We start from the raw sequence: 24,297 nt of genomic DNA, 5'->3' as shown, positions 1-24,297 counted from the left end.
GCTTAATCCACAGGACTTGAGCCACACAGCTTCCAGCAGCTATGTACTCAGCTTCAGTAGTAGACAGGGCCACTGACGATTGCTTCTTACTGAACCAAGATACTAGACAACTTCCTAGGAAGTGACATCCTCCTGAAGTGCTTTTGCGTTCTAGCTTATCTCGTCCATAGTCAGCGTCAGTGTATCCAATGAGTGTGAAGTCATTTGTATTTGGATACCATAAACCTGCATTAACTGAGCTCTGCAAATATCTGAAAATTCTTTTTACAGCTATAAGATGAGATTCTCTGGGGTCAGCTTGATATCTTGCGCAATAACATACTGAGTACTGAATGTCAGGTCTACTAGCAGTAAGATAAAGTAGAGAGCCTATCATACCTCGATATAGCTTGCTATCTACTGACTTACCTTTCTCGTCAGCGCAAAGGACAGTGTCGGTGCCCATTGGGGTTGATATGGGCTTACATTCTTTCATATCAAATTTCTTTAACATTTCTTTGGCGTACTTGGACTGACTAATGAAGATGCCGTCCTTCCCTTGCTTGATTTGTAAACCAAGGAAGAAGTTGAGTTCGCCCATCATAGACATCTCGAACTCAGTTTGCATCTGTTTAGTAAATTCTTTGCACATAGATTCGTCAGTAGCACCAAAGATTATGTCATCTACGTAAATTTGTGCCAGCAGGGTATTTTTACCCTTTTTCTTAATGAACAAGGTTGTGTCAGCTTTGCCTCTAACATAATTCCTGGTCAGCAGGAAGTTGGTCAACCTCTCATACCAAGCTCTTGGAGCTTGTTTCAGCCTATATAGAGCCTTCTTGAGTTTATAAACGTGGTTTGGAAGTTTTGGATCTTCAAACCCTAGAGGCTGACTAACATATACCTCTTCGTTTATAAAGCCATTAAGAAAAGCACTTTTAACATCCATTTGATATAGTTTAAAGTTCATATAGCTTGCATAAGCACACAATATTCGTATAGCTTCTAACCTAGCAACAGGAGCGAAGGTCTCACCGTAGTCAATGCCTTCTTGCTGACTATAGCCTTGGGCTACAAGTCGGGCTTTGTTTCTGACCACATTGCCTTGCTCATCTAGTTTATTTCTAAAGACCCACTTAGTTCCTATGGTCTTTTGATTCCTAGGTTTTGGTACTAGATCCCATACCTCATTTCTTTTGAATTGATCAAGCTCCTCTTGCATAGCATTGATCCAATGTTCGACATGCTCAGCTTCTGAGAAGTTCTTTGGCTCATGTACTGAGACGAATGCAACATTACCGAGATACTTCCTAAGCTGATCTTTTGCCATCAACTTGTTGTCAGCAGCATCAAGAATGGACTTCTACGAATGTCCTCATGGAATTTTTATTTCTTTAGGTAACGTTGAGTTGTCTGGAATATGTGTTTCTACAATATCTGCAGGAGTAGATTGGTCAGCAAAGGTAATTTCGGTTTCATTTTTACCTTTGGTCAGTCCTTGTACTGATGACTCGGCGGCTCCTGTTTGGTCAGCGGAAGCTGAGCTCGGTTCATCTTCGGCGGACTGAGTTGTCTTTCCTGCAGGGTCAGTTTCATCGAACTCTATATGGACAGACTCTTCTACAACTTGAGTTCGTTTATTATATACCTTATATGCTTTACTGTTAGTTGAGTACCCTAAAAAGATCGCTTCGTCAGCTTTAGCATCAAATTTTGCAAGGTTATCTTTTGTATTGAGTATAAAACATTTACACCCAAAAGCACGAAAGTAGCCAATGTTGGACTTTCGTCCTTTTCAAAGTTCATATGGGGTTTTCTTGAGTATGGGTCTAACTAAAGCCCTATTCAGTATGTAACATCCTGTGTGGACAGCTTCACCCCAGAAATACTTTGGAAGCCTATTTTCGCTCAGCATTGTCCTAGCAATTTCAACTATTGTTCTGTTCTTCCTTTCAACAACCCCATTTTGTTGAGGTGTCCTAAGAGCAGAGAAGTTATGGTCAATGCCACTGACTTCACAGAATTCATCAAACTGTTGATTTTTGAATTCTCCGCCATTGTCACTTCTAATATGAGCTACTCTTAGGTCTTTGTCATTTTCAAGTTTTTTAATCAATGTTGTGAACATCTCAAAAGTTTCATCCTTGCTACTCAGCAAGATGATCCAAGTGTACCGAGAGAAATCGTCTACAATGACTAAGGAAAATTTCTTACCTCCCAAACTGAGTGGCTGGATAGGTCCGAAAAGATCCAAATGTAGTAATTCCAATGGTCTCTTGGTTGAGACAATGTTCTTACTTTGAAAAGACTTTTTCGTTTGTTTACCTTGATGACAAGCATTACATAATTGATCTTTTTCAAATTTCAATTTGGGCAATCCCTCAACTAATTGCTTTCTAGCTAATTTGGCAAGGAGGTCCATGCTTATATGACCAAGTCTCCTATGCCATAGCCAGGAGTTATCCTCTTTAGATACTAAGCATATATTTTTGGAAAACTGTTTTTCTAAACTCAACATATATACATTGTCAACACGAGGGGCAGTTAAAATCAAATTGTTTGTTTTTCCCTCGAGTATCCGACACTAAGTAGCATCAAATATAACCTGTCTACCGCTATCACAAAGCTGAGCTACGCTCAATAGGTTATATTTGAGACCTTTAACTAAGGAGACTGACTCAATGGTGGGGTTACCTCAGATAGTACCTGATCCTACTATCTTACCCTTCTTATTGTCTCCAAAGCTTACATTTCCACCTCGTTTAAGCTCAAGTGTGATGAACTGAGTTTCATCACCAGTCATGTGCCTCGAGCATGCGCTATCAATATACCATAGTTTCGATTTTTTCACACATCTCAGGCTCACCTGCATTTTAAATCACTCATCTTTAGGTACCCAATTCTTTTTGGGTGCTCGTGGGTTAGCATAGACAGGTGCAAAGTCATGTTTTAATTTGTGATGGCATACTTTTATTGTGTGGTCAACTTTACCACAGAAGTCACAAAATGCTACCCTTTTGGGGTGACTTTGTTTTTAGTCAGTACCATTGTGCTGAGCATGCCAACATACCTTAGTGGTATGTCCTTTCTTTCCGCAGAAGTCACATTGGACAATCCGCTTGTTGTACCAACACACATCTGTTATGTGTCCCCTTTTTCCACAACAGTCACACTGAGTGATCTGTCTACGCTTACCAGTACTTAAGTACTCAGCATGAGATTTATTTGAACCTTTTATTTGGTTCTGTAGGTTTGTGACATCCTTTTTCAGTTTCTTTGAATCTGATTGGACTTCCGAGACAAACTTGTGCATAATTTCCATGTTGCTATGCAAAGTTGAGTTATCTTGGAGAAGATATCGAAGGTCACTGAGTTTGACCTCTTCAATCTCGTCACATCGCCTGCTAAGTGCCTTTATTTTCTTGTTACACTTTTTAGTCAGTGTATATAAATCACTCAGGGCGTTAATCATTTCATTTCTAAGCAAGTGTAAGGATGTTACCTCATTTGAGTACTCCTCTTGTTCAGATTCTTCAGAGAGGTCAGCTTGCTCAGATCGAGTGTGGTCAGCAGCGTCATCGGCCATGAAGCATATGTTTGCTGACTCGGTGGCATCCGCTTCAGATGATGTTGACTCATCGCTGTCACTCCATGTGGCCACCATTGCCTTTTTGCTTCCCTTATTTTCTCTCTTCAGATTAGGGCAGCTTGACTTAATGTGCCCAGTTTAATGACACTCAAAGCATGTGACAGACTTGGAGCTGTCCTTTTTGTATTTGTCACTAGACTCAGCTTTGTACCTGTCGCCTCTTCTGAATGGCCTCTTGCTGTTCTTTTCATTCTTTCTGAATAGCTTCTTCACCTTCCTTGTGAACATGGCCATTTCCTCATCATCCGATGAGTCAGCTTTCATGACAAGTGATTTTTGTTTCTTATCTTCTGACTTTTCTTTTGCTTCAAAATTTTTCATAGAGATCTCATGGGTCAGCAGAGATCCGATCAGCTCGTTATATTTATATGTGGTCAAGTCTTGAGCTTCCTCCACAGCCATTTTCTTAGCTTGCCAGCTCTTGGGTAAGCTTCTCAAGATTTTCTTCACCTGCTCTTCTTCAGTGAAGTTCTTGCCAAGTCTCTTTAGCTCATTTATGATGTTGGTGAATCTAGCATTCATTCCAGAGATGTCCTCATTGTCGTTCATCTCGAACAGCTCATATAATCTCATATGTTGGTTCACCTTTGATTCCTTGACCTTGCTTGTACCTTCGTAGGTTACTTCAAGCTTTTTCCAAATCTCCTATCCTGACTCGCAACCTGAAATCTTATTGTATTCTGCAGCATCTAGCGCACAGTGAAGCATATTGATAGCCGAAGCATTATTTTGTAGTTTCTTAAGGTCATCTTTTGACCACTCAGTTTCACTCTTGACAATTTTCTCATTGTCAACAGTTTTATAAGGCACATATGGGCCTTGAACTATTGCAAGCTATGCACTCATGTTTGTGGCTTGAATAAAGTTCTTCATCCTATTCTTCCAAAACGTATAATTAGATCCAAAGAATAGGGGAGGCCGACTAATAGATAATCCCTCAGGGAGTATCTGTGTTGTTTGGTTCCCTGGAAGGAAACGAGTGTTGTTCTCAGCCATGTATCGGGATCAGCTCAAGATAGTTATATCTTTGAGTAGTGAGCTATTAGGCTCTGATACCACTTGTTGGTCCCGTGTGATTAGTTCCAAGGGGGGGGGGGGGGTTAGGAACTAATATAAATTTTTCGCTTTAATTACACTGACTTAATTCAATTCTTTGAGTTTCACAACTCAGCTCTGGTCAGCGCGGCCAAGTGAGGCGTAAGACGGCTTTAGTCAGATACTGACTAAAACTGTTTTACTTGTGAGTTGGGAAGTGACACTTTTGTGGTCAGCTTCCAACTCAGCACTCTGATTTACTCAGTGTCAGCTTAAGCAATTTATTTACTGAGTAAATATAGCAAGCAACACATACAGATATATAATTAAAGGAGAGTTAGAGATTACTCAGCACGACTTATCCTGGTTCGGTCTCTCCGCCTACGTCCAGTCCCCAGAATCCCTCCGGGCTTTTTAAATCCAATACTGAGCTCTTTAAAGGTAGAGTACAAACCGTTTACAAGGCAGTTGAATATGCAAGAGTACCGTCCTCTATTCGTCTACTCAACTCCACTAAGCGCTACAACCCAACAATTAGATTTTCTCTACCACTGAGTACCAAACCGAGTACTCAGCACACTCTCTCAATACTATGATTGATACAAGATTGTTCTCTTTCAGACAAAGAACACTTTAGATGATTACAAAGAAAATCACTCTAGCATTTACACAGGAATAGAAATTTGGTGTAAGATCTCTTTCTTGTATTGATGTGCTTTTGTATGTATGCTCTTATTTTCTTTTTGTTTTCACAATCGGCAAAGGATCCAAGAAGTATACTTGTCCTTTTATAGTTGTATTCTGAAGATTTGTTCATTTGAATTCTGGATGTGTCCGTTGAATCCAAACTGCTCCTTTTTGAGACAAGGCTCTGGTCAGCTTCAGATTTGCAGGCCAATCTTGTCGTTTGAATTCCGCAGGCGTCAGGTTTGTCTTCTTCTCGCAGGTTTCGTCTTTTTGTGCCAGTTTGTCTTTTAGCAAAAGAACAGTTGACCCATGCATCTTGAAATTGGCTTTTGCGTAATTCCAAGGTTTCTATTATTGGTGCAGACAGTTGTCGGATCTTGTCTTTTAGCGAACGAATCATTCGCGCTGTCCTGAAGATCACTCAGTTTGTCTTTGATAGCCGTTGTCTTAAATTGTTGCTAATACGGATACTGAGTTCTCTTTTACTCAGCTTCCATGGTCAGCTTCGTTCTGCAAGACACAGTTCTCAAGAAGACTTTTCTACTTTTGATACTGAGTTGCGTTCCACTCAGCTTCGTTGATTTGTTTGATCTTTAGGCTTCTATTCTGAAGATCTTCTATCACGCTGAGTTACACTCCACTCAGCTCATGCTGACTTCATCCTGTTTTACTTTTTATTTCCATTTGTATTTATATTTATACTCAACATTGAATAAACATATTAGTACAATTAAATCAAAGCACTTAAATTTAATTGTTCCTTAATTATGGATTAACTTAAATAATTTTATCAAATCAAAATCATGTGGAAAGGTGTTTCAACAGTAATTTCTCCATGAAAGACTTGGAAGAAGCAGCTTACATCTTGGGGATTAAGATCTATAGGGATAGATCGAAAAGACTGCTTGGACTATCCCAGTCTACTTATATTGACAAAGTCCTAAAGCGTTTTGACATGCATGAATCAAAAACGGGTAACTTGCCAATGGTCCATGGTGTCAAGTTATTAAATGATCAATGTCCTAAAACGGACAATGATAAGAATCACATGGCTGTAATTCCTTACTCCAGTGCGGTGGTTCGATCATGTATGACATGCTTTGCACTAGACCTGATGTGGCGTTCGCATTAAGTGTGACGAGCCGCTATCAAGGGAATCTAGGATTTGATCACTGGATTGCTGTCAAGAACATTCTTAAGTACCTTAGAAGGACTAAAGACATGTTCCTCATATATGGACACAGAGAATTGAAAATTGAAGGATATTCAGATGCTAGCCATCTGACTGATGAAAATGATATTAGATCCCAACCAGGATACCAGTTTATCTTGAATGGAGGTTCAATTAGTTGGAAGAGTTCCAAGTAAGGAACTGTTGCTTTCTCGTCGACTGAATCAGAGTACATCGTGGCTACAGAAGCGGCAAAGGAGGCAGTTTGGATTAGGAAGTTCATAACAAAACTAGGAGTGGTGCCTAACATTGTGAATCCCATTACTTTGTACTCTGATAACAATAGAGCCATTGCACAAGCAAAGGAACCACGGTCTCATAATGCATCCAAGCATTACCTCAAGCGATATCATCTCATTAGGGAGATAATAGCCAGGGGAGATGTGAGAATAGAAAAAGTGCCTACTGAGGACAACGTTGCAGATCCGTTGACCAAGCCATTACCACAAAGAGCTCACGATAGACATCTTAGTTCTTGTGGTATTAGTTTCAGGAACAATTGGCTTTAGTCCAAGTGGGAGAATGTTGGAGTTTAGTGTCCTAAAGACAATTGTTTTAGGATATAAATTTAATGAATAAATTGTTTATTTAATCATTTGTTTAATCATATATATAACATTAAAATGTAACTATATATAAAGGGTGCCTTCTATGCTTACTTTGTTTTTAACAAAGTAAGCTTTACTTGTTTTTTCCACCATTGGATGAGCTTACTTTATCAAATTTCATCAGCATCCAATGGTGGAAAAAACAAAGTAAGGTTTACTTTAAAAACAAAGTAAGCATAGCCTAACCCTATATAAAGGCACAAATCTTTCATAAAGAAAGTAATCCTAAGTTTGTTTAAGTAATTATAAAGTGTTCATACAAGCATGAAGTGAGACTATACTTTATAATAAGATCAATAAACTTAAAGTTAACCCAAGTCAAGTAATATGTTATAGGGGTTGGCATATTACTATTGAGACTTGCATGTAATAGTGTTTTCTGTCGAGACAGAAAGCTGATCTCACAAGCTTTAGATATTCAGATATCTAAACAGTTACATGGATCCGGTGAAGGAGTTCATTAGGATTGGGACCCGACTTGAGATAACAGTATGGATTGATTTATCTAATGTGTCAACTGTTCATCTCATTGGTATTAGTAGGTATAACCAATCCTCAGACTCAAACATTCATTAATTAGTGATTCTGGATTATGGAGTGTGATACTTTGATTCTGTGCGAGCATGATCCACTATAGGTGAGAGCCCGGGGTGTGTGTGAGAGCAGGGTTGGGTATCACATAAAGTAATTGCAGAATAGTTAATGTCAGATTGAGCATTCGTCACTCCTGATAAGTGGGAGATATATCCAAATGGCCGCTTGTGGTGAATTAACTGAAATCCTTGCAAGGTGATAGAGTTAAGAGTAGAAATAGATATTTCACTTAACTTATCTTTCAGAGTGAATTCAACCTGTACAAATAAAACAGACTCTTCGTTATATGTAACCTTGACACGTTCCATGGTTAAGGAATTGACCAACATGATATAGTTGATGAAGGATCGTATTATACTGTACCTAATGCAGAAAGGTTAACATCAGTTATCAACCTGACTTCTGAATTGCTCTGGGGGAATATCATAGGTTCTGCTAGTAACAGCTCACGATGGTATTCCGTTATATATATGTTGGAATTAATCATGATGAATTAATTTCAAAGGATGTATACGGCTAGTAGCAATAAAGGACCTAATGGGTCGCATATGGGACTTGGAACCAGAAGACGAAAATGTAATTAGTGAGACACTAATATATGGGGCGAAATTTATAATTAAAATTAGGGATAAATTAATTTGATTAATAATTATAATTGGATTATGGTTGTGAATTAAATTAAAGGATTATCTGATAATATTAATTAGAGATTTTAATGAGATTGAAACTCTAATTAATTATCCCTAACAATAATTAAATTACTAATTTGATTAGTGATATTATCTGAATATAATTAGTTATTATTTAGATAATAATAAGTGTTTATTTAATTATCTAATTAGTAATCCTATTCCGAATAAGATTCTAATTAATTAATTAACTAATGCAACTAGGATTAGGGTTTTGAGAAGTCTACAAATAGACTCCCTAACCCCCATATTTCGAGACACTCAAAAGAAAAGAAAGAGGAACCGTTCCGTCTCCGTCTCGGCTAATTTACATTATTTCTTACTCTCTCTTTGATCTCGTATCGATTCTGTTAGAGACAATCATTGCGATTGTTTATTATTAAGGTTGATTAATGATAAGTTATTGTTTTCTGTGTTGAACAAATCGTTCGTGGCTCACGAATTAAATATAAGAAGTTGTGGGCACTTCGTTTGCAACTGTAGATAGTTCTTCAGAAAAGGTATTTCATTCTATCCCTCTTTACATGAAATAATAATTAACAGATCTTAGAAAAGGAAAATAGATAAAATAGATAAAATAGATAAAATTTTATTATTCCGCTACGCCTAGGCTTGTCTATTTTCCTACAATGATAAGATAAAACAAGTTGTGGCTAGGACTGCTCAATAAGCTTAGAAAAGTCAGCGAGGTCGATGATATTGTTATCGACCGAATGAGATGGATCAGTAGTGAACAAGATCTTATGTATAACATACAACATCGCCATGAATGTTGTACCACCATCTTCTTCATTGTGCCAATTTGTGCTATCAAAAGCTTGATATATTTGTTTGTGCGTTAAGCTCCGACTTCCTCCAAAGTACATGTCTCTCAATCTGTTCTTCTTCTTTAATTGACACATCATTTGCAAAATTAGCTTCGCATAGCTAAATCTCAACCCGGTGATAAGTCAGAACTTCCAATCTCTAAATTTGTGTTCAACTCTTTTGATGTTGAACCATATCTCTCTATGTTTTGGGTTTGATGGAGTAAGCTCTCTAGTTATTACACCATGACTTATGGGAGTAGATAATGTGCACACTTCCATATCCACCAAATGCCCAAAAGAAGTGCTCTTAAACAATTCCATTTGGTCTTTTGACAATTTGCTCTTCATTTTCTTCATTACGTCAGTGTCAGCCCTCATCGTGATTGATGCTTTCGTATTCAAGCTGAAAGGGATACTTGAATTTGATGCCTTTAAGACTATCATCAAAAGGTACTCAGCTCTTTCTCTTCTTGGAATCCTTCTTAGAAGCATCCTTGGTTGAAACCTTCGCATTATTTAAAAAAATGGAACTAAGTGTAAGGGAAACAAGAAAACAAAACTACTTCGCACTGCGAAACAAAATCAGCTTATAATACTTCGTAGTTGAAACAACTGCGAAACAAATGAAAAACAGGGAAGACAATTATCTTCATAGTTTCTACAATCCCTTCATAATGTATGATACTACGAAGGTCCTCCTCCACTCAAAGACAATTATCTTCCCTCGAAAGATTTGGAAGTTTGAGACATTTTCGTGTTTTTGGCAAGAAAGAGGAAATAGAAGAAGAACAAGTATATAAGCAAGAACGAAGATAAGAAATTAAGTACTTACTGAAAGAAGTTCGATGTCAGAGTCTCAGAAGAGTACTTTTTGAAATGCAGCAGACGAGCAAATTAATAAGAGGAAAGTTTTTAAAAAAGCTCAATGTAGAAGATTGTGAATGGTTTTTTGGTTTATTTATAAAAGAAAAATGACAGTTCGTACTCTCTAAGTATTTAAGAACCATGTGTTAAGGCATTAGAGATAAAAAAAAACTTTTCGATATTAGGATTTTCTCGAGAATTGAAAGAGTCTATCTATGCCAACATATGAAATTCTAGTTGCAGCTTGTAGAGAGGCTCCTAAAAACATCCAAAAATATTTAATTAGTCTTCTTTATTAGATCGAATGTTTATGATAAACTTCTACTGCCCCTCCCACGGACGGATCTAGGATTTGTAGATAGTGGGGGCAAACTACATATGCGGTATAAAAAAATTCAATAACAACATTTAAAAGGTTACAATCCCATCGGTATATTATTATACCAGTAAGAGCAACATTTAACAAAGTCAGTATATCAGCAAGAACAAGGTACTTCAGGCATTATACGTGGATTTCACTTCTAATTCCAACAGTATATAGACAATGTTTAAAAGATTACAATTAAAAAAAATCTTTCAACAACGGAATGCATTAGCAACCAACAAAGGAGCATACTTCATGTCTTAAATGATTGAGGGACTAACTACCATCTCAAGTGCTAATTTGGAATGGTAAATTGGAATTCTCAAGTGCTAAATTGGAATGGTAATTTACAATTTATAAAAACAACTCAAGTGCTAAATTGGAATTCTCTAAGTGCTAGATTGGAATAGAACAAACAACTAAAATTGTTAGATTAGAACAGAACAAAGAACTAAAAACAACTTAACCCATAATTGGAATTTGGAATGCTAAGTAAACAACTCAACCCATAATTCAAAGCAAATAACTCAAATAAGCAAAGCAGAAGAACAACGTCTCTGAAATTCAAAGAAAAAGAGCAGGAAATTAGGGGTTTTCTTTCCAGACTCTAGTTCAAAGAAGAGCATCAAACAGCAAACTAGGGGTTTTTGAGACAACAAAACACAATTCAAAGAAGAGCAGTAGGCATCAAATTAGGGGTTTGCGAGACTTCAATTCAACCTTCGATTCAGTTCGAGTCTTCGAGATATAAGAAGAGTCATCCTTGAAGCATTCAAGTTGAAGGAGGGCGACGGAACCGACGGAGAGTGACGGGAAAGAGAAGAGCAATAGCAGGCTGAGGCAGCAGATTGTCCTATTCACGTTTGAGGAGAGGTTATGGTTCAGATGAATTATTTGGGGATTTTTTGTTCTGGTCGACAGAATTAGAGAGGGTGAGTTGAGTGTAAAATTGTAATTTTCTTTTATTTCTTTTAAATGAAACGATACCGTTTTGTTTAAAAGAAATTAATAAAAATTACAATTTTACCCTATCATCTTCTTCCTCTCTATCTCGACTTCCAGCTTTCTTTTTCCTGAGCTTTCTTCTTCCTGTAACAATGGGGGCAAAGCTCTCAAATCTGTAAAATTTATACAGGACTATTATTAATTTACAGATCTCAGTGGGGGCAAATGCCCCCACTGTAGATCCGCTCCTGAAATTCAGTCTGTTTCTAATTAGGGTAAATAATTTATTAGTCCCCATATTTTTAGTAACACACTATTTAGTCTCTCTATTTTGAAAAACACATTATAAGATCCCTATGTTTTGTCAATATTAATCCTTTGATCTTTTTATCTATTTTTTTAATCTTTAACCCGACATATCTTACCTTTCAGTACAACCATAGTATAATACAAAATGACTATATTACTCTGTTATTTTCTACCTGTCTGTTTATGTCAAATATAACGATTAAAAATCTAAAATAAAATAAAAATAAGGACCAAATGGTTAATATTGACAAAGAGAAAGATCTTATAATGTCTTTTTCAAAATAAAAAGACTAAACAGTGTGTTAGATAAAAAAGTGGGAGAGTAATAAATTATCTACCCTCCTCATTAAGATATCCTAAAGATGTCGTAATCTACTTTTAAATGGAAAAGATACTTATTCTAAATAGTTTTCTTATTTCCTATATAAAATAAAGGTCATAGAACATACATAAGTTTTTTCTAGGCTTAATACATCATTTGCCCCCTGAACTTGTCCAAAATAGTTAATTGGCCCCCTGAACTTTCAAAGTGTCTCGATAGCCCCTTGAACTTGCATAAAATGTTTAGTTAGCCCCCTGAACTTGCATAAAATGTAATCAATTAATCACTCGGTTGTAAAAAGTAAGTTAAATGTGGAAGATATGTTGCACACATCTTAAAAAAGTAAAACGACCAAGATCGGGGTATGCGATTATAATATTAGAGAAGAAAATGTTTTATACTTGAATATGTAAGAAATTCTTTTTTAACATGTTTTAATCTATTTTGTGAAGTATGTAATAACATTTTAAGGCACGTGTAACATATTTTCCGCATTTGACTTACTTTTTTACAATCGAATGATTAATTGATTATATTTTATGCAAGTTCAGGAGGCTAACTGAACATTTTATACAAGTTTAGGGGGCTATCGAGACACTTTGAAAGTTCAGGGAGCCAATCAATTATTTTGGACAAGTTCAGGGAGCAAATGATGTATTAAGCCTTTTTTCTATATTACATTACTGATGTAATAATACTACTTTATTATTGAAAAAATGTATCATTACTTAAACTATTGATCCTTCTCTCAATCCGAAGCTTACCTAAGAAATATCATATTTAATCAAGTAATTTTTCACAACGTTTTCAAGTATTTATAACTGTAATAGTATTCGATGAAATGAATTTGATCATTTATCGTTAGATCTAAACTGACTAAAGGCATGTTTGTTTTACCTACTGTTTACTGTTACGGTTTGTTGTTGGAAAAAACTATTTTTTCAAAAAGCAAAAATTTTATGTTTTTGTAAAATGCTACTTTTTAGGGATAAAAGGCAAACAGTAAACACTTAAAACTTTCCATTTTGAAGTGAAAATGCAAACATGAACATGAAAATGAACTACTGAACACCCTCTAAATATAAACTTTAAAATATTTTGAATCTTCATCCTATAATTTCAATCAGTTTATATAATTTCAATCAGTTTATATATTAACATATTGTTTATAACTGTCCAATATTATATCTCTTCTTGTGAATTTTCGAATTAACTAACCAACTAACTTTGAATAACGTCGGGTTGATCTCGCGAATCCCGTGCAGCTTGCGAGATGTGAATGATGCTTGGGCCTGGCACTGGACGTCATCAGGGGACTTCACAGTAAAGAGCATGTATCGCAAACTGGTGGATATGGAGGAAAATATTCAAGTTCAAGGGGCGGAGGTGAACTCGAAGGCGTTGTGGAAGCTACGGATCCCGGCCAAGGTACGCAATTTCATGTGGCGTACACTCGCGGGCTTCTTATCGACTCGGGACGCCCTCGTCAAGCGATACGTTCCCGTTGATCAGCAATGCCCTCGCTGCCCAGGGTATGCGAAGTTAGCGTACCATGCGTTGGTGACGTGACGATCGGCTCAATAAGTGTGGAATTTTACGTCGATAAGGAACATTAGTGCGAGGCACGCATCGTTCAAAGATTTCTGGTTTGCTGCTGCGTCTTCAGGTTCCCAACTTATAACAGAACAGGCAGCGTGTGTCTGCTGGATGATCTGGCTGGCCAGGAACGACTTCATGTGGAATCAGCAGGAGGAACAACCAGGGATAACGTTCGGCAAAGCTGCTGCTTTACTCGAACAGTGGAAGTCGTCCGAGGAGGCAGACAAGTGCCGCTAGGTGGTGTCCGCCAAGGGCGGGCTACGTGAAAATAAACGTAGATGGAGCTGTCTTCAGAGAACGGGACATGGGAGGTTACAGCTTTGTAGTTCGGAACGAAAGAGGGGAGTTCCTCACAGCAGCAAATGGCGAATTACACTGCACTCTGGACCCCCTACTCATCGAAGCCTTGTCGTGCAGAGAGGCACTGAGTTGGCTAAAGTTAAAGGAATGGAGAGACATCGAGCTTGAATCGGATTCACAAATGCTAGTGTATGCTTTGAAGCGAGAAACTGGCGGCAGTTCGACCCTGGAGCTAGTGGTGGATGATTGTAGAGATCTCCTAAAAGAACTATTATATTGTTCGGTTAATTTTGTTCTTCGGTCAGCGAACTCGGCGGCCCATTGTTTTGCTAGGGCAGTCAGTTCCATGTCTGATCAAGGGGAATGGATCCTCATCCCACCCCTATTTACATGTAATATTCTTTCAAGTGATCGTTAATAAAGCGTATTCTTTTTATAAAAAAAAACTAACTTTGAATAAATAATTGCTTCATATATAAATAATTGTTCACAATCAGTTATTTATCTGACATGTTAAAAATTATTTTACAATTTCCGTATGAAAAATGGTTACTTTTTTCCGTACTTTATGTAAGTTACTTATCCGATATTTTATGTTATTTTAATTTTAATTTTACTCCCATCAGAATAAAAAATCTAACATAATAATTTAATTTTACTCTCACTTAACATAGTTTAGACTGATTTATCTCTTATTCAACCTAAACTATCAAATTAAATTTTACAGAAAAAATATATATAATTTAGTGGATTGTTTGTAATCTTATTGATAATAAACTTTGTGATTAACGGTTTGGATCATATGGACCTTAATAACGATGCACTATTTAGTCATTCACCATTAGATCTAGGTTTATTAGAATCTTAAGATTGAGATTCAAAATATCATGCGGCTTAGTTGTTACTATTTTGATATATTAATTGTAACGACATTATTACTGTTACATATAAATTAATATTTGAATGGTTCAGTATAGACATGTCCATGAGTTCTTTGGCATACCCAAACTCGCATATAACATGGATTGAGATTGGAATTTACCGATAGAGCCCGACCCGACCGCTTTTATATTCTGTAGGGTAAATAATTATAAAGTCTATATGTTTTTACTTAACTCACTAGTACGTCCACTATGTTATTATAAGGTCCTTATATTTTAACTTAATAAACTCTTTAGTCCCTTTATTTATTTTCATATATGAAAGTATAAAATTGTCCTAATTATACAAATAAAATAATTTATCTTTTAGTTTTCAAATTTAATCAAAATAGTTTTAGTAAAATTTGTATTGTATATACATACCGAAATTCTTATACTTGTGTATATTAATTATCAAAAGACAATTATATTTCCTATTATCTTAAAAAATCACTTTTATAATTCTATAGTATTCTACTCCAATTTTAATAATTTTTACAATATTTGTCATTCTTTTTTTAATGAATAAAGTTCTAAATTAAAATTTATAATTATATAAAAATTAATAAAACAATTACCTAATATTGAAGAGATTATTATTATGAAGGAAAAACATAAAATAGAAAAAATAAGTATTTTATTATTAAAACATATAGTAGGTGATAATTTTGATATTTTAAATTTTATTTAGTTTAATTTAACTATTCACTTCTATTAAATAAAAAATTGACGAAACAGAGAACTTCTAAAAATGCATGAACTAATTAGTATATTACGACGGAAAAACATTATGATTATTTACCTGTTCTATATTGTATATTTTTTTATTATTATTTATTTTATAGTTTAATTTGTTGCACAAAACGTATTATTGAGTGACAAGTGTAAATGTTTATATGTTTATTTGAATTTTCATGTAGGTTTATTTGTTGCCCAAAATGTATAAGTGAGTGACAAGTGTAAATGTTTATATATTTTATTTTAATTGAACATGTGTTTTTTTGAGTTTAGATTTGAACCCTAACCACATCTTTTAACATTAATTATCTTATATTAAATGATATACCTTCTTTTTATTTTATTTTATTGATTAGACTAGTTGAGTGTACCAAAAGGATGGGTGGCATAATCGTGTCCTCTCCCATACCATTCGTCTATAAGTCTAGACTATAGTACTAGTTGTGCTGCCTCCTGTCTACTTCAATTTCCACTTATCCTGATTTTATGTTCAAGTTCATGGAACCTCCATAATTGCTTCAAATAATCTATATGCATATTCTGAAAAAGCTGTTTTTTAACCAGAGATCTGAGTAAAGTGAAACAAACAAGAGGCTCTTTGTGACTGTGATTGTGATTATTGGGGAACAAAAACCCTAACCGTGCTTCACTTTTTATACAGAAATGAGGTTTTTCTTTTGCAGATCAGGTCGAAAACGAAAAGGAAATGGAAAAGGGACACTGGAGAGACTGACAGAAGAGAGTGAGCACACGCAGGCAATTGTATGAGTCCATACCAATGCAGTGTGCGTGCTCACCTCTCTTTCTGTCAGCAGTTTATAGGTGTTTCCTTCTCTTTGACAGGCTTTGACACATCGCCTCTTCCTCTTCCTACCTCTGATACTATTTCATGTAAAATCACCACTTCTTTCTTTCAATATTTCAAATCGTTTGGCGTATTTCATCGCAAAGATATATATATATATATATATATATATATATATGTTGGCCCTTATTTTAACTACTACTATTATTTTATTGAAATGAAATGATAGAAATTGGAAGCGTGGTTTTTCATGGTCCTCTCTTTCGATATATACCGGAAAAGGACCATGTTTATGTGTTTCGAACTCGAAGGTACGCCTGCCTACTAGTACTATTCGATTTAACGGAAAACGGTATTTCCATTTCCAATCATCTTCTTCCTTTGTTCCTTTTTATTATTATTGTTTGTTTTGCACTTTCTTTGTTTTCATATGTAGCATGCAAAGAGAAAGGGCGTCAGCTAGTTCGGGTTTCCTAATTGTAAGTTATTGTTGTTTCTTTTATCTCTGATTTGGGGGTTTTGTGACCTAATCCCAAATGGGTTTCCATAGAATAACCCGATTAATGTGTTTTTAACTTTCTTTTTAGTTGGAAAATAGGACCCGATTGAACCTCGGTGCGTTTTAATGATCCCAAATATGGAAAGGAGTTCTTTCCTTTTGCAATATTCTATGGCCGAAGTTTTTGGGGTTAATTTCCCTAATCAGAGGTTAGCAATTAATTTTGTCAGCTAATTTTTCGTGTATATGTTGTTCCTTTCCTTTCTCATAAGGGCATGATGCTTTTCGTTTCTTTGTTATTTAAACTAGCTAGTAGTAAAAAAAGTTGTGTTTCATTGTTTCTCGCAGCACTTGTTTGTGTGGCTTTTGGAGGCAATCAACTTCTGCTACTGTTTGGTCTTCAGGTAACTGGTTATTCAGACTAATTTTCTGTTTAAGTGCTACTGTTTGCTCTTATAAGTAAACGTTGTTGGAGTGAGACTTGTTTCCCTTGTGTTATTTTGAAAACTTGTGCTTTCCCAGAATGAGTTCCCTTGGCATATTTTTAAACCAATTGGACAAGTCTCCATGACACATTCTGTTAGACAAAAAAATGGTATTTGATTTTAGCCCTATCGATCTGTGAAAAATGAGATAGAGATGGGCGATTTATCTTCAAGATTTCATAGATTTATGTTAGAACAGATAACGTTTGAGTGGTTTTAAATGCTCAAAGGAAAACAGATAATTATATTGTATTTGACGATATTAATTATTAAGTCAGCAGTAGTTTTTAGCTTGCTTTTTTAAGCCATGAAAACTTTATCTATAAATGCATTTGTTTTGGTGATATTTAGAATTAATTTTTCTATTAATTGATATGATTAAAGGCATGTTTGCTAAAATGTTATGGTACAAAGGCCTAATCTGGGCTGCCAAAAAACAATTATCTATACTCAGCTTGCTTTGTGTATTAAATGAATGAATAAATGTCAAAATCTTAATTCTCTTTTCTTCAATCCATATTATTATTATTATTATTATGTTTTATCACCTTTGTTTTCGATTCCGTTGAAATAAAATGAAGTAATTAATCTAGTCTGGTACTGTTACTATACTGCATAGTAATAGGAATGCATTTGTATTGTTAACTGCAATTTTTTGGTTGGTAATAATGTAATACAAAGATTTGGAGTTATATGCTAATCACAATTTTATTTTTTATGAATCTTTATCTAATTCCTGTACATGGTGTGCACAATCGTGCATTTGTATTTTTTGGTTATGTAAGTTTGACGAGTTGTGGAAGTGCACTTACGAAAAGGAGCTATAATACAAGCCGCATAAATTTATAACATTAATTCATTGAATAGAACAGGTTACAAACAATATGCCTTTTTACAAATTTCAATTATTCAATTGGATTTGAAGATATGTGGTTTTTTTTTTTATAGTACTAGAGATTTTCAACCATGATTGGTGCCTATCTTGACCTACACATTTTTTTAAAGGTGGTCCTGGAGTTGGGTTTTCGGATATTGATTTATAATTGGCATCTAAATTACCCCTAGCTATGTTGTTGGGAAAAAATTTAAGCGCAAGTCACATTAGATGTTATTTTTCCTCATTTTGTAAGCTTGAAAAAGATGATCTAGAATAAAGTAAGGATCTGATGAAATGTGATTTGTGCATTATGTATATCAATTGAGGGATCATTGATTTTTTTTTCTTATGGTATTTTCGTTTACTTGCTATTGCCATCTTCTTAAGATTCTCATAACCTTCATATTTGTTGTGGTTCCTAATTTTCCTGTTTATAATATGCTTGGCAATGCTTTGGGAATGGTATAAGCTCTGAATGGCAAGGCGATTCCACATATTGAGGTCGGTGTGGAATTTCTAATGGTGTATATTCTTCAATATCCCCATTGCCATTTTTTATTTGAGGATGATCTTGATTTTCTTTCAAAATTCTATCTAGAACTTAGCTAGAGAATAGGGATATTTTTATTGAGTTGAAATAGAATATAAGAAAGTTGAACCTTCAATGGCATAAAATTCAGGAGAAAAATTGATCAAATGGGTTTAGTTATTTTGGGAAAGACATCACAATTAAGTAGACTACGAAAAATACCAACGAACACTATGTTTCCATTTGAAGAATTGTGTATCGTCAATGATAATTTAGCATATGAAGTTGAAAGAAGTATAATTTGCAATATTGAACATTTATATTCAACTACCTATGAATGTTATAGGGTATCATATGATCAGTATTAGATACTACCATGCAAGGAGTGAACCACCATTTGTCTATGCATATTAAGAGCTAATACATTGTGTGAATTATAGGTGGACTTTAGATAGTTTACCAATTTTATGTGTCTTTATATTATTCAAGATTTTTGAGTTTAAACAATATTTTGAAATGAAGTAAATAGTTATTTGCTAGCTATATAGCAAATAGTCATTTATAGAAATGAAGTAATTCTCCTCTTTGAGGTGCCCGTGCCTTATAAAGTAGGTCCAGGTTTCTCAATAAGGTGTTCAGAGTCATCTAGTCCTATGTGAAGTTATGTGATGTTGGGCTACTTGCAGATTTCCAGGTAATATTAGTGTGTAAATGCTTCGTTCGTGTTGGACCTTTTCTCTCTTGTTCACTGTTTTCTAGTTGAAGAATTGTGTCTTGCATTGAAGAATTTTTAAGTTAGGAATGTCAAATTTTGTAGCCTTATGCTTTTATTCCTCTGAATGTCATCCTGAGCCAGCGCGGCAGTTATCCCTCACAGTTAATGATACTTTAATTATGCCTCCCTTTTATGAAAATAGGAATGGTATATGAACCAATTGTATGTGTTTATATATTAGTTATCTATAAAGTGGTTCTCGTATGTGAGAAATTTATAGTACTCCTGGAGTAATACTCCCGACTAATGAAAATCGTTTTAAATCCCACTACATGGACATGATTGGTGGAAAGAAAAACTATATATGCATGTGTCGTGAATTCATTAGTCGGGAGTATTACTTCAGGAGTACTGTAAAATTTCTCGTGCTATGTGCTATTTTCTTTTGGGAAATTAATTAATTAATTATTAAAGTTCTCTTAATCACTGGATTACCAAAAATACAAGCACCGGTTCTATCTCTTTCTCTTTTTGACGAGTGATGTTTTTTCCATCATGAACATTAATTGTTGACATGCTAATTCCATACAATTTTCATGCATAAAAAGGTCAAAGTACAATATATACCATTTACATTTAATTGTTTATTTATTTCATGGGGCTGCTTAATTCATTTATATGCATTTGTTTGAGATAATAATATATTCTTCTAATATATTAATATTACTAATAATATGTTCGAATATTATATTTTTATTACAAAGAATATTCTAAGATATATAAACTAGAAAAGAAACGAAATCATGCATTATTATTTTGGTAGAAATTAGAATCAATAAGATTTATTTTATCACTACTGTTTTTTTTTTTTTGAAACAATTTTATCACTACTGTTAAACGTGCATATCTCTACTTGGTTAATGTTATTAGCATGAGCGTGGCAGTTTAACGGATTGGGAATGAGACTGGATGCATTGAAATTTTCTTTTTCTTCATGAGTTTCCTAGGTGACCTGTGAACTATTTTCGAGTTAAGGTCCATTCTGCCTCTTAACGAATTTGGGTTCGTTGAATCAAATTCTTAACATTTTGAGGGTGCAGTGCTGCCCTCATTGTTCCCGTTTCTCTCATATTTGTCATTTTCAAGGGATTTCATCAGATAATATGTCAACCACTTCTATTTATGATTTTGAATCGGTGCCAGTGTTTATACTCAACATTGTTCAGTTCTTCATACCAGGCTCCATTGTTGTTCTGCTTTTTTTCATTTGTTTCTTATACATCTTTTTTCCCTTAATGTTTTGTAACTTCTTAGCTCCATTATGTTTCTTTTATGCTTTTAAGCTATGAGAAAAATGTTCATTGGTATTGTTGTAAATAATCATTCTTTCAGTTCTTTTTTCTCTTGTTGTCGCTTATCATAAATTCCCTGTCATACCATTTTGAGTGTTTTTGTTCTTCACTAACCTTCAACTCTGACAGATTATCATCAAGAAAATGATGGGAGAAGCTGTAGACATCATTTCAGATTCTGTAATTGAAGATGTTTCCGACTCAAACTGCAGCACTCGTTTATCCCTAGCAACTGAACATGAAATGCACGGGAGCAACATCTGCAGTTCAAAATTCAGAGGCGTTGTAACACTTCCAAATGGTCGCTGGGGCAGTCAGATATATGTCAAGTACCAACGCAACTGGCTTGGAACCTTCAACTCTGAAAAGGAGGCAGCCATGGCCTATGATAGTGCGGCACTTAAGCTTAGAACTGAAGAATATGGTCACTGTAATTTTCCGGTGACTGATGTGACAGTTAAAGAGCCAAATTTTCAGAGTTACTATAGCAGTGAAGATGTGCTTAACATGATAAGGAATGGCTCTTACCAATTGAACTTTGCAAATTTCATCAGTTTTCATCAACAGAATAGTACGGAAACTGAACTTCTTGCACATAATAGGAGTCAAAGCAATAGAAAGGTGACAAGCACACAACTCTTTGAAAAGCAGCTAACACCAAGCGATGTCGGCAAGTTAAATAGACTTGTTATCCCAAAAAGATTTGCCGTCGAATTCTTCACCGATATGTCTGCAGGGGCTGAAGAAAATTTTGCGGTCAACATGGCAGATGATGTGGTGCTAACTTTCTTAGACAAATCAATGAAGTTGTGGAAGTTCCGGTATTGTTATTGGAAGAGCAGTGAAAGTTATGTGTTCACGAGGGGTTGGAATCGCTTTGTAAAGGAAAAACAGCTGAAGGCTTCCGACACCATCGTGTTTTCCTTATGTGAGTGTTGGGAAAACGGGACAGTTTCTGAAACATACTACATGATCGACATATTGAGTTTGAGTAGTGAAAACAGCAGCAGCTCCTTGTTGGAGCTGAGTAACGAAAGCAATGAAGCGGGGGAGAGAAAGAGTTTTAGGCTCTTTGGCACTGAAATTTTCTAATTTGCTGTTGTCTATTCTCCTTTAATGTGTTAGTTAGTAAATGGTGCTGATTGTTCTTTTTTCTGTGGGTTTTTTGGTCCAGGGAAATTTTACAATACTCTAGGATCACATGATCTTAGATATAAATCCTTAGATGAAAATTGGGGGTGCATTATAAGTTTTTTTTAGATATAATTTGTGAGTTATATTTTATTTACTACTTCATCTTTAGTTAAAGGATTACTACACCTTTTTCCGATTTGGAATTCGCATCAACATAAGTAAAATGGTAAATTTCGGTGTTGAATGAGAGGCGTTTCACTACATTGTTCAGTGACCAGGAACTTGTTTGGAGGCCTCCGAGTTCTTCCAAGAATGTTTCTTTTGAAGAAAGAAGTTATTGGTTTCACGGTTTTGACAGTTCTTGTTTATGTTTTCATTCCATTTCGAAGTTCTTTCTACTAATTATAAAAGAAATTCTTTCCACTCATTATATAAAAAATATTATTTCAGATCCTTCGGTGAAGAAAGAGATTAAAGAACCTAAAGTCTCCATATTTTGGACAGGGCTGTCTTAAACTTTTTGGGCCCTGTGTTAAATTTTTCTTAAACCCTTAATAATTAATAGAATTTTGTATTAAGATTGTAAATTTTGAATGATTGAATATTTAAATTACATACGCACTCAATGTAATAAAAAAGTGTAAATAAATCTTATTACATTATGTTATTATTATTTTTATTTCAACTAATATCTATATTTAACTAAGCACGTCTTAAATTTTGGGGCCCTTTTAATTTTGAGGCCCTATGCATTAGCGCTCCTTGCACACCCTCATCTACTCCCCTGATTTTGGGCTTAAGTTCAAATAAAGTGAGGTGGAATTGAGATTTTTCATCTGATATTTCAGTCAATAAAGTTAGAACAAGGAAAGATATTGATAAATATGTAGTTAAAATATGAAAAATAAAATTACTCTTTTAGTGTATTGTGTATCTTTCTATTTAAAGAGCTACAGTTATACGTTTTAAATGACCTGAATTTTACAAGGACAACGTTTGTTCTCAATCTAAAACGGTTTTACTAGCCATAACCATCATCCCCAATTCAAGGCGCATGATCGGGGTTGAAGGTGCATGACCCTGCAGTTTTAATTTGATTCGTTCACGTGGCATTGACGGTTACTTCTTGGGAGATGTTATTTCTTGGTCTCCTCTCCCCCCCCTCCTAAAGTCGATTGACTTAAGTGTTTTAGAACTTCGTTGCTTTGAGCAACTGAAGAAGAATATTCCATGTAAAGCTTCGGTTTTCGCATCACTGAATTGCTTATTCGATGAATGTTCGAAATGAAACAAATCTTCTGCAATTTTTACAACTGTGTTAACTCGTGTATTTTAATTCTTATTTGAAGTAGGTTAGGTAAATGATGGAGGCAAGAGGGAGTGGCACTAGCGGAAAAATGGTCATTAATGATGCCTTATTAGCAATAGTCTTTGTAATAAACCGATGTCAAGCTTTGGTTCCGGTATTTATTGGCGTCGGTTCAAGAACCGACGCAAATAAGGAAAAATAACTGTCGTTGAAGCTTGTTTTTGTTAACAGTGACAACCTTATGGTTGTGTTTGTAAAAAAAAGATAACACAGGCAAGGTTCTGCAAATCGGCCAAACCACATAGTGGTTTTTTTTTTATAAATAACCCTTGTTAATATTCATACAGCAACCATGTCCTTCAAAAAATTGAAATCCAAGACGGATGTTGAAAAGACAACTACTCCCAAACAAACGAGTCCTCAAGTTTGGGAGCAACCATTATGATTCCCGAACAGCTTGTGGATAGGGTAGCCACCTATGATGAGCTTAATTTGACGGAGATAATTCTGTCATCCGAAGAACAAATGGCTGATTCCGGAGTTGATGGTCAAGTGGGGGTACTTACTCCATTGATGAAGTGGGGTTAAGCTTCCTCTTCCGGACGGGTTGGTGAATGTCCTGAATATGTTTAACCTCAGTCCAATCTCAGATTTCGCCCAATGATTGGCTTGAATTGCTAGCCTTCGTAAAAGTCTGCGAGGATCCTGAGATTAACTTGAGTGGACCTTTATTTCGGTCCTACTGGAAACCCACAAAGAAGTTTGTGGATGATGCGCCCGAGCTGAACCTCAAAGACTCACTAAGGGATAAGTATAACCCATCGTTATCAAGTAATAATCTAGAGAAGTTCAGGTATCGAATCCATGAGATTTATACCGCAAGTACCAGACTACTTAGTTCTCGATCGTTATTTAGGCGGTGATAAGTTAATTTGAGTTTGTTTTTGTAC

The 24,297-nt window shown here is 35.3% G+C and overlaps 1 protein-coding gene across 2 annotated transcripts; it reads left to right on the top strand.

The window, feature by feature from the left end:
- Positions 1 to 16,079: 16,079 nt before the first annotated feature.
- On the top strand, positions 16,080 to 22,056 carry LOC136202020 (AP2/ERF and B3 domain-containing transcription factor At1g51120-like). Of its 2 annotated transcripts, XM_065992463.1 has the most exons (6): positions 16,080 to 16,533; positions 16,677 to 16,758; positions 16,884 to 16,926; positions 17,035 to 17,155; positions 17,295 to 17,350; positions 21,034 to 22,056. In XM_065992463.1, the coding sequence occupies exon 6, from the start codon at positions 21,049 to 21,051 to the stop codon at positions 21,994 to 21,996; it is 948 nt and encodes a 315-aa protein (XP_065848535.1). In that variant the 5' UTR covers positions 16,080 to 16,533; positions 16,677 to 16,758; positions 16,884 to 16,926; positions 17,035 to 17,155; positions 17,295 to 17,350; positions 21,034 to 21,048; the 3' UTR covers positions 21,997 to 22,056. The 2 variants fall into 2 exon arrangements, with proteins under 2 accessions (XP_065848535.1, XP_065848534.1); XM_065992462.1 differs by having other exon boundaries at positions 16,677 to 16,926.
- The last annotated feature ends 2,241 nt before the right edge of the window (positions 22,057 to 24,297 follow it).

This window comes from Euphorbia lathyris, chromosome 8, assembly GCF_963576675.1.
Source record: "Euphorbia lathyris chromosome 8, ddEupLath1.1, whole genome shotgun sequence".
NCBI lineage: Eukaryota > Viridiplantae > Streptophyta > Magnoliopsida > Malpighiales > Euphorbiaceae > Euphorbia > Euphorbia lathyris.
The sequence above is the reverse complement of the archived record's forward strand: the minus strand, read 5'-3'. Positions and strand labels throughout refer to the sequence as shown.